The 11153-nt window shown below is 52.7% G+C and overlaps 1 protein-coding gene across 1 annotated transcript; it reads right to left on the bottom strand.

The window, feature by feature from the left end:
* Window positions 1-656: 656 nt before the first annotated feature.
* On the bottom strand, window positions 657-10371 carry SCN1B (sodium voltage-gated channel beta subunit 1). The gene is made up of 6 exons (XM_074315840.1): window positions 9949-10371; window positions 8128-8294; window positions 7088-7328; window positions 1933-2074; window positions 1375-1446; window positions 657-1285 (listed from the first exon to the last, which is right to left on the bottom strand). Exons 1-5 carry the CDS (start codon window positions 9986-9988, stop codon window positions 1380-1382), a joined length of 657 nt encoding a protein of 218 aa, XP_074171941.1. The 5' UTR covers window positions 9989-10371; the 3' UTR covers window positions 657-1285; window positions 1375-1379.
* Window positions 10372-11153: the final 782 nt, after the last annotated feature.

Consider the following 11153-nt stretch of genomic DNA (forward strand, 5'->3'; position numbering starts at 1 on the left):
GATAACCGTCTGCAGAACTTAGGAAAGAATGTTCATATATCCAGACCCCTGACATCTCGAAGATCACCCTCTCAGACCAATACAGAAGCTAAGAATGCAACTGATTTTTCTTTTCCCCTCAAGAATGTCCTTTTTACTATAAGAGCTCTCAATTTTTCTCTTTTCTTTGGAACACTCTGGATGTTACCCGGTAGTGTTTCTGGGTTGGAAAGCCCAAGTCCCTTGAATAAAATTTTGCCATTTTCAGTTTTAACAAAGCCTCCTGATTCATTTATGTTCGGTCACCTGGTCGACACTGCTAGCCTGGAACACAGCAAACCCCACAGAACTGTTGCCTTGCCTCTTTTCTCCAGAGCAGCACCCCCCTTCCCGGGCTGTCTCCTTGGCTCCAACCAGACCTCCCTCCTACTCATGGTCCCCACTAAACTAATGACCCTCTCAATCCCACATTAATTAAGTACCAAGTGGCTGCATCTGCTGGGTCCTCAGGCAGGTGCTGAGTCTGAGATGCTGCACCCACCTGTTCCTTACCCATCCTTATACCTGATTGTGTGCAGAGGCCCCGCTGCCTGCCTGGGAGGGCACGTCCTCAGAAAAACTGAGGCTCATGGATTTGGGGTCTAGAGGGTAACTGGGTTCACAAGAGAGAATATGAATCAAGTCCAAGAATCTTTATTTCATGAACAAAACTATTTGTGTAAAGAGAGACGAGGCTGAATGGGCCCCTTTCTAAGTGGCCACAATCCAACGCTGGTGAAAGAAGGCGGGGTTGGGCCGGGCAAGAGTGCATCACAGGAGAGGGGACCCCAGGTCCAGCCAGAGGAAGCAGGAGGGGAAACGTCACTGAGGGTTGAAGTGAGCCCCAGAACCCCCTGCCCCAAACTGTTCCAGCCTATGACAACCCACTCTGGGCAAGGAGGGGCTGGGCCCCAGTAGTGCGTGTCTGAAGCGGCCAATGTGTGCAAATCAGCAAGAAGAAGGGGTGCAGAGCCACCACCCCACCTCACCGCCCCCCCTCCCCCGCAAACAGGCAGCAGAAGCAGAGGTGGGAGCAGCGTTAGTATTGCTTTACCCGTCATGCATGGTGAAGGTGGGTGAGGGGGCAGGAGGAAGAAGGCTGGATTAGGGGTGTGAGCCAAGTCCCCTGCCCTCTCCCACCCTGGCGGCTCCGCTGGCAGGACTCTGAGGCTGTGGAGGCCCAGGAATGGCCAACCCCCATTGGGGGCAGGCTGTGCCCAGATGTTCCCCACTAGGGCTGGCTCTTCCTTGAGGCGGAGCCCAGGGCCTAAAGGTGAGGAAAAGACAGGGGATCAGGGACCTAGTGAGCTGACACCCTCCCAGGCCCACCAGCCCCTGCCCACCCACCCACCTTACCAGGGTTATTCGGCCACTTGGACGCCTGTACAGTTCTCTTTGCTTTCTGAGGTGATGGCCAGGTATTCCGAGCTGTGGGGGCAAAGGCCAGATGGACAGTGACCCCATCATTAGTCTGGCCCACCCCCAGGAGACTGAAGAGGGTTGTGGTCTCTGCCCCAGGTACACAGGGCTCTGGAGTTAGAGAAGGGGTGGGAGGGTGGCTGTGAGCTGTACTCCTAGGGACCCACAAGAAGTGCAGGCTGGGGGCCTGGATTCCTGAGTCTGAGGTAGAGGGAACTGTGGCTCAGACTCCTGGGTCCTGGGGAGGAAAGGGGCTGGCGCTTGGACTCCAGTATCTTTGTGGGACAAGATGCTGGCCTGAACCCTGGGTCCTGAGAGCTGGGACCTGAGCATGGCCTTATCCCATCTCTGACAACAAATGCCCCCCACCCAGGGAGAACTGGCAGATGGCACCCTGGGTTGCTCCCTTGCCCCCTCCCCACTCAGTTCATGCTCCCCTTTGGGAAATCCTGGGTGTCCTGGGATGCCTTAACCCTCCTCACCGAACCCACTTACGCATTTTCTTGTGCAGCAGCCTCTGTAGCAGCAGCGATCTTCTTGTAGCAGTAAACCATCTCCGCCACGAGCCATATGGTCAACACCACGATGAGCACATACATCATGATCTCAGATACGATGGACGCCATGTCTCTGTTGGCTGCAGGGGCCAGGAGGGTTACGTGGCAGCCGAGGCCAAGCTCAGGAGGTAGGACAGCCTGAGTGTGCCTCGACCTTGTTGTGCCAGCTTGGGCAAATGGCTCAACCTCGCTGGGCCTGGTCTGCAAATGGGAACGTGCTGCTTCCCTAAAGTCATAGCTGTTACTGTGATTCTTAACCAGCTGAGGATGGACTCACCCTGCCTCCCTGTGTAACTCAAGGGTGCATCTGTGTCAGGCAAGTGGCTGTAGGTACCCAAGAACTATAGCTCTGCAACCAGAAGGCTCAGGTTCAAACCCCAGCTCTGCCACTTGTAACTGTGTGACTTTGGGCAAGTGACTCAGCCTCTCTGGGTCTGTTTCCCCAACTGTAAAAAGTTGATCATCACAATATCTCCTTCATGAGAGTGTTGTGAGAATTAAATAAGCTTTAAAAATCCTTAGAATAGTGTTTGACTTATAGTGACAACTCAGTAAATGTTTGCTATTATTATTATTACTGTTATTATTGGGGCAGTACAGCATAGTAGCTAAGAGCAGGGCCTCTGTGGCCAGACTGCCAGGTTCAAATCCTGGCTCTGCCTCTTAGTAGGTGTGTGACCTTAGGCAAATGACTCCCCCTCTCTGGGCCTTGATTCCCCTCTGCAAAATGGGGGTAATACTCATAACTTCTCACAGAGTTGCTGGGAAGAAGAAATGCCAGTTAACATCCCTCTCATGCTTGGATGCACTCACAGGCAGCACTGCCTAAGTGTTGGCTACTGGGAGCCGTTTTCCGGAAACCTCTATCCTTCTGCAGCATTGGCTCTTGCCACCACCAGTTTCCTTTCATTGAGCCTAAATTTAAACTGTTAACAGGAGAGCACTTAGCCAGGGAACCAGAGTTGAAGGCCACTGTGTCATCCTGGGCCAGATTTCGCAGGTGTCCACTCTGCATCTCCGGCCCCTCCTTCTGGCTGGCCAGGATCTCATCTTCCCTGCTGTCCCCACATGGTCTTCCTGTCAGTGGGCACTTACTGCTGCTCACCCATGCAGATGGCATCAATGCTTTCTGGGCCAGAGCAAGTGAGGGTGCAGGGCTGGATGCTTCTCCCCTACTTTTCCACAGGAGGAGCTGGGGACAGGTTCCGTACCTCATTCACTCATTGATTCATTCGTTTTTCATTCACTCACTCAAAAGATCTCATGAATGCATCTCATGCAGTGAAAACATGCTCATAGCCAGGCTCTGTGCTGAGTTCTTTATCTAAGCATCCCTTGTCTCTTTAAAACAACCCCAAGTATAGAGACAGTCCTAGTTTCCCATGTCAGCTGACCTCAGGAAGTACACTGAGTTGGATATGTGTTGGATAAAGCTCACGTCATTGGAATTCTCAGCCCTGCACCTGGAACTCAATGCCCAAACAGATTTAAGTAATCCGGTATCTCCTGCTCTCTGAATATGATAAGGACAGTGACAGGCTTGGCTCTGTAGCCCATTTCCAGACAAGGAAACTGAGGCGCAGAGAGGGGGAAGGTGCTAGGCAAGGATGCACAGCCAGAATTGCATTCAGAGCCAGGATTCAACTCCAACTATAAGTGACTACAGGGTCCGAGCTCTTGTCTGATCTGGAAAGCTTCCACAGCCAAAGAAAGACTTGGTAATAGCTGCTGTACAGCGAGTGCCATCTCCATCAACCCACACAGACATCTCAGGAGGTAAGACTGTGATTCACCTACATTACAGATGGGGAACTGAGGCAGAGAGGTCACAGAGAGGGTCAGAGGCACCTTCTCTGGGAGACCTTTGATTTCTTCAAAAACTCCCAGTCTTCCAAGAACTTCCCCTGCCTGCCCACACAGGCAGCCCCCAGACCTGAAGCCCCAGCCTGCACCTCTGCAGGCCGGACTTCTCACCAGCCTCAGACTGCTTCACCTCAAGACATTCTTCACTCATACTGGGAACATCGGAGGAAAGGAGTGAAGAAATAAAATGGAGTCACTGTAGTCAGGCTGCTAAATTACTAAAATCAAGTAGGCTGAGGCAGAGGAAATGATTCTATTCTTGCTTTATCTTTCCTGGGAACTTAAACTTTTTAAACTCCAGTTATGAATATATACATTTTTATCTCTCCAGTTATGAATATATACATATATATATATATATATATGTATGTATTCATTTTATATATATATAGAATTCTGCTAGGTCATTATATATACCGTGTTTCCCCGAAAATAAGACCTAGCTGGACCATCAGCTCTAATGCATCTTTTGGAGCAAAAGTTAACTTAAGACCCAGTATTATATTATATATATTATATTATATTATATTATATTATATTATATTATATTATATTATATTATACCGGGTCTTATGTTGTATTAAATTAAGACTGGGTCTTACATTAATTTTTGCTTCAAAAGACGCATTAGAGCTTATGGTCCGGCCAGGTCTTATTTTGGGGGAAACACAGTATATATGATCTAACGGATAACCCTCTGATTACTCTAAGGAGTTAGAAAGAATGTCCACGTGTCCAGACCGACTGACATCCATTATCTAGACCACCGGATACCTAGAAGATTATCATCTCGTTTTAATCCAGTGTCTAAGAATGCAAGACTGATTTCTCTCAAGAACGCACTTCTTATTGTAAGAACGCTTAGCTTTTCTTTCTTCTTCAGAACACTATCCAAAATAGAATAAGCCCTCATCCCCATTTGCCAGCCCCACTCCTGGTGGGGGACCCCAGGTGCTTCCTACCATCTTCTGCACCTCTGCCAGGCCAGTAAAGGTCTCACCAACAATACCCACTGTTCCTCCTTTGGAAATGACTCAGTTCCTTCCTTACCAGTTATTACCAGGAGGCAATATAGGCTGATGGGTAATGTTAAAACTGCAGTAGGACAGTGGACTATAATAAAACAAGTGTATGGCATGGCTGACAATGCTAATACTACAATAACATGGGTGTGAAACAAATACTGTAATGTGATACGCAATGATAAAAAACTAGAGTACGGTAGGTGATGAATGTATTATACCGTGTTTCCCCGAAAATAAGACCTAGCCAGACAATCAGCTCTAATGTGTCTTTTGGAGCAAAAATTAATATAAGACCCAGTCTTATTTTACTATAATATAAAGACTGGGTATAATATAATATAATATAATATAATATAATATAATATAATATAATATAATATAATATAATATAATATAATATAATACCGGGTCTTATATTAATTTTTGCTCCAAAAGACGCATTAGAGCTGATTGTCCCGCTAGGTTGTATCTTCGGGGAAACACAGTATGTTGGTAATTTTAAAATAGCATAGTATACATCAAAGTATAAAATATTATAGTACAGTGGGCAATGTTAGAAAGGCAATACTATAATGTGGTATAGAAAACACTAGAGAATGGTGGATAATGCTGAAACCACAGGCTCTGGGAAGACAACATAAGGAGCTCTATATTATGGAACTGTTGTTAAGAACACAGGCCCTGGGAGGTATCGTAGATAATGTTTAAAAAGAGAGGCCCTACTGGGTCACGGGCATGCCTGAGCCCCAGCCTCCACCACAGCCTGAGCCAGGCCCAACCACAAGATGGAAAGAACCTGGGTGTCTGAAGGGCTCACAGAGCCTCCCTGGCCTCCTGACTCTTCACCTCAGCACTGATTTGGGAGACAGGATTGACACGGATTTCATTAAGCCACAATATTTGGGGACGTCTGTCACGGCCATCCCACTTTGCCCCCACTCACACAGGTGGGGCTCCATCTTCTATGTACATGGGTGGCTACCCACCCAGCATCATGTCCTACACCAAAGAGTTGCTCAGACATGTCTCCTGCATTGAATTCTGCTAGGTCACTTGGATAATAAATATAAAAATGCTAATTATCAAAAGAAACCCACTGGCTCTGGCTGCCAGCAGAGGACAGTGAATCATGCCAAGAACAGGAAATGACAGTCACACAGGTTTGGTTGGCTTCCAATTCAGGTCCCAGCTCTGTGACCTTGGCCATATACTCTTACCTCCCTGAGTCTGGGCTTCCCCATCTGTAAAATAGGGCAGTAAGAACCGCAGCCCAGAGGGTCAGTGAAAGATTCACTGAGGGACTCCTATCTCAAGGGAAGGAAGGACAATGCATGTTGCCCATGATTAGGTGTGTGCTGCAGGCCCCAAGGGATGCCTTGCCACAGTTCTTTGGTGGCCCAAGTTCTGGGCTATCTCTCTGACTTTCTATGGGCCATAGAACCCAATTTATACCCATCAGAAGATGGTTCAGAGAAGAGGTCCAAGGCAGCTGAAGCCAAAATGATGAAACAGTTCAAAAACACTTTAGATCCTACTGTTTACTGTAGCCCCAGGCCTGCAGTGCTGGCCTTGCCTGAGAGCTTGTCAGAAATGAACCCTAGGCCCACCCAGCTCTGCCGTCAGGATCTACACATTAGCAAGACTCCCGGGGGGCTGTGTGCACAGACTGTGAGGAGCGCTACTCTAGGTGACACACTCATATCTCTTCCTCCACTGTGACAGAGGGAGGTAGGGCTCAGGCACTTGACAAGCAGAACTGCCACCATCACCCCCACATACAGAGGCCTTGCTGTGAGCCAGGCACGCCAGCAGCTGATACCCAAGCATATCACTCAATCCTCACAACCTCCCTGGAACATAGGAATGGTTCAACTAACACCTTGGAGGTAGATACTATTATCATCCTGTTTCCTACGGGACCCTTCAGCTCAGAGACAGGAACACACCTGCCAGAGGTCACACTGCACAGGCAGCAGAGGTTTTATACCCAGAATTTTCATGGGAGATGCCTGTTATGCCCCCTCTGTGGGTTGAAGGGAAATGGAGGCAACAGCTGGCGCTGGAAAAAAGGTGCAGCTGCCCCTGCTGCCGTGGGCGGTTGGCTGGCCCAGAAGTGGAGCCAGCTTGTCCCTTACCTGCCATCTGTCCCTCCATCTGGCTGCCAGGGGGCAACAGGAACAAGGGGGCAGGCGGGGCCTGACTCACCTTTGTCCACCACCTCAAGGTGGATCTTTTTGACGACGGTGGTGTTGTGCTCGTAGTTCTCGAAGAAGAGCAGGCGGTAGACGTGGCACTCGTAGTCGCCCGAGTGGTTGTAGGTGACATTGGTGATGAAGATGGACAGATCCTGCAGGTCCTTGGTGCCCCGGCTGCCGTTCCACACTACACGGCCCTCAAAACGCTCGTCCTCCTCCAGCTGTAGCATCTCGTTCTCATACCGCAGGATCTGGGGGCAGCCAGTACAGGCTCACTGCCTGGGCCCATGTCCCCCACCTAGACCTCTATTCCATCCCTTGCTCTGACACACAGAGAGACAGATGGACACACACATGGGCTCAGGCACCATGACCTCAGGCAGGAAGGACACAGTGGGATGAAGATCACCCCTGGGCCTGCCCTAGACCCTGATTGTGCCCCGGGTCCTGAGACACACACACACATTCCTCATCATCCCTGAGCCCTCATTTGGACTTCCTGGCCTTCATTCTCTACAAGTCTGTCCTGGCCACCAGACAAACTCCTCATGCAGAGACAGAGGCAGCCTGACCCAGCCACTATACACCCCAATTCTCCAGCGGGCCCTAAAAGTGTATGGTGCCTCCTCAGATGTCATTAAAAATACACATAGTGTAAAGGAGGTCCAAAAAGTTCTGCTTCTCCTCCATGACGACCATCCGAGATGCTGTTGCTGGTACTACCTAGTTCTGATAACACTGACTTGTGCCAGCCATGGGCCAGAGGCATCAATTCCATCAGTCCTCACACAGACCTTTGAGCTAGAGACCATGACCACCCCATCTTTACACAGGAGAAAACTGAGGCTCGGACAGGCTCAGGGACTGGCTCAAGGTCACCAGCTGGTCAGTGGTGGAGCCGAAATTTGAATACAGGTCATCAATAATAGCACATTATTGAAAACAAACAACCCTTCCCTCGAATCCCACTCCCACTTGCACACTGACGTCCATCCTCCCACTTGGACACCGACGTCCATCCTCCCACACCCAGGCTGGGCACCCACACACCTTGACAAAATCCTCAGTGCCCTTCTGGCGGAAGGTCCACTCTGTGAAGGTCTCAGCGGTGGTCTCACTGCGGCGCTTGCAGGAGATGCACAGAATTTTGAAGGCCATCCCGTACACAGCCTCGGTTTCTGAGTCCACCTCCACACAGCCCGCCCAGGCTGAGGACACTGCAGGGGCAGCAGGGCACTCATCACCCTAGGCCCTGCCAGGCTCGCTGGTTATTGGCCCTCGGGCCCCTTAGAAGCCATCTGTTTCCCCTCAATAAGGATAATGAATGGACAGAACCAGACACTGAGCCTGGCCCTGCCACTTGCTGCATGCCCTTGGCAGGTCACTCATCTTCTCTGAGTCTCAGTTTCCCTCTGTGAATGATGAGGGAAGCAATCATCTTTGCTTCTGGAGTTTGCTGAGCAGATTCCATAAGTTAGGTAAGACCCCAGCAGGGGGCTGGCACACAGAAGGCCCCCGATCAATAAGGCTGTTACTGGGGTAAGTATTAATAACTCCAAGTCTGTGCTACCCAAGTACCCCTTCCGCAGAAGGCCACTTGTCTGAGGTACTGCAGCATCTAGGTGGTGGGTCTAGAACTCCTGCTGCATTATAAGTTCAAGGTGGCAAAGTCATTTCCACCATTATTGTTCTGCAAAACCAGGCAGTCTGGGGACACATGGGTTGGGAGAAGGCAAGACCTTAGAGGGGACGATGAGCACTGGAACCAGGGCAGACCCACACTCCAACCCTGCTCCCCAGTCCCACAAGTCCCTGTGTCATCCACCCCCACTCCAACTTCTGCCTCTGTTCCCAGGCTTCCACCTCCGATCAGCCTGTCAAAACTCACCAAGCCTTTCCCTGCCTCAGGGCCTTTGTAACTCCACTGGATACCAGTCCCTTTGGGTCCCTCCTCCACATTCTTACCTGCCACCTCCTTCCTGCCCCCCAAAGCTCACTAGCCAATGCTGTGTCTCTCCAGCTCCAGCTCTGGGTCTTTTTCTTTGTCCCCGAGTCTCTTCCTTTATTAATTTTGGGGTCTTCTGTCCTCCTCCTCTGTTGTCTCTTTCCCTCTCCCGGAGCATATCTGTCTCTGTCTCCCTCTCTTTATATTTCGTAGGGGTCTCTCTGAAGGTCCCACCACTTTGTATCCTCTTTGCAGGTTCAGACACCCTCTCCCTGTATGGGTCTCTCTCTCCACCTTTCCCTGTCCCCTTTTACACTCCATTTATCTGTGAGTCTACCAGTGTCTATCTCTGCTTCTCTCAAGTTTCTCTCTGCAGCTCAGATTAACTCTCTGTCCTCAACCCCTCTCTTTCTGGCAAACTCAGTGCCTCTCCTATCTCCGAGCCCTTTCCTTCCAACTCCCCAGGCTCCCAGAGGAGCACTCAGGAGTACTCCGGGTCCTTCTGCGTCTCTCACCCCTTCCCTCCCGTCACCATTTCTCCCAGCCTCTCCTTCTCTCTTGTCCCACTCACCGAGCACCACCTCCCTCCTTCCTCCCCCCGCCTCCCCGCCCCCCCTCGCGCCTCCCGCGGCTGTGGGTGTCACATTGCAGCCTGCGGGGTTCCGAGAGCAGCTGACTCCGCGTTTCCTCGCCCCCGGCTGAGCGCCCGCAGCCGCGAAGCTGTGCCAGCCGGGCCCCCGCCGGCTCTGGCCCACCCGCACTTCCACCGCCCCTCCAGACCCGCGCGCACAACTTCTGAAGGGACTCAGCGGGGCCGGGGGATGGGCGAGGGCGGCCCTCGCCCCGCTCTCCCGGGTCCCGAGCACGAACCCGCCGCCCGGCGGTACCCTGCTGTGTCCCCCGCCGCGCGTCCCCTGCGTACTCACCCAACGCTGCCCCAACCACGAAAGCCAGCAGTGTCTCCATGACTGCTCTGCGCGCGCTGCGACCCCGTTCCCGGCCGCCGGTATTAATAGAGGGGCGAGAGGCGGCGGGACCCAGCGGCGGTTAGAATGTCCCCGGAGCGCGCGGGCGCAGCAGCTGCGGCTCTGGGACCGGCGAGGGGGGAGGAAAGGGGGGGCGCGGCCCCCCCGCTCCGGTTACCGCCGGGGGCCCAGCCCCGGGGCCCGGCGTCCGGGCATCCCCGCCGCGCGGGCGGCAGCCGCTACCCTGGCTGCTGCGCGGGCGCACGCAGCGGGGCGCATCCACCAGACGCCCCGACCCCGGCCCCCTCCGGCTCTGGCTCTCCCGCGCGGGCAGCGCTCTCCTGCGCACTGCAGCGGCGGTGGCGGTGGCGGCGGCCCGGGAAGGAGGAGGGAGAGGGAGAGGGCGGGATGAATCACCGCGGGGGGAGGGCGCGGCCGCCCAGCGTTTGCCGCAGCGGCCCGGGAGGCGCCCGCTGCACCGGCCTCTCCCGGTGGCGCAGGGACCGCGGCTTACGGGCATGGGCACATGGTCTGGGTGTCCGACCTCTCCAGACGCTGGGGACCCTCAGCATCAGAATCTGGGAAAGGTCACCCCCAGAGTCACAAGGGAGTTGAGAGGGGGGTTTGGGGTACAGGGCTTCAGACTTCAAATTATAGAAGAGAGATCATGCTCAATGGGATTAGGGGTACTTGCTGGGACCTCCAAGTGACCTCCCGCTCATATCCCTGGCATCGGGGGAACCCAAGTGGGCATGGAGGGGAGGTGTCAGGCTACCGTTACTGATAATACTCCAGACCCCTCCCAAGCAGGAGGGACACCGTGGATCCAAACCAGACAGGCTGCCCTGGGGGGCTGGGTGCCATCTTTCAGGAGGAGGGCTCTTCTTGATGCCGCCTCCTCGTCTCTGATGTCATCTTCTACTCCTCTCTGCCCCCACTCCCAGCTGGCTGTCCAGGTCCCTGCTGTTCCCAACACACCAAACCCATTTCTGCCTCAGGACCTTTGTCCTTGTTCTTCCCTCTGCCTGGACCCTTTTTCTGCAGGTGACCAAAGAGCTCACTCCAGCTCCTACGGCAGCTCTTGGCTTCAACGTCACCTTTGGTCTTCTGTTCATTCCAGGGAAACTGTTTCCCGGTCCTTTACTTGACCTCCTTTACTTGCTTCA

The sequence above is a fragment of the Rhinolophus sinicus genome, linkage group LG11 (assembly GCF_036562045.2).
Source record: "Rhinolophus sinicus isolate RSC01 linkage group LG11, ASM3656204v1, whole genome shotgun sequence".
NCBI classification, from domain to species: Eukaryota; Metazoa; Chordata; class Mammalia; order Chiroptera; family Rhinolophidae; genus Rhinolophus; species Rhinolophus sinicus.

What these genes read in the sequence shown, in the direction of transcription:
- SCN1B (XM_074315840.1), bottom strand. Translation starts at nt 9,988, where the DNA reads ATGGAGACACTGCTGGCTTTCGTGGTTGGGGCAGCGTTGG. An exon ending in GCACTGAGGATTTTGTCAAG is followed by an intron (nt 7,329 to 8,127) that starts GTGTGTGGGTGC and finishes GGCTGCCCCCAG; the next exon opens with ATCCTGCGGTATGAGAACGA. An exon ending in GCTGCTGCACAAGAAAATGC is followed by an intron (nt 1,447 to 1,932) that starts GTAAGTGGGTTC and finishes TTGCCCCCACAG; the next exon opens with CTCGGAATACCTGGCCATCA.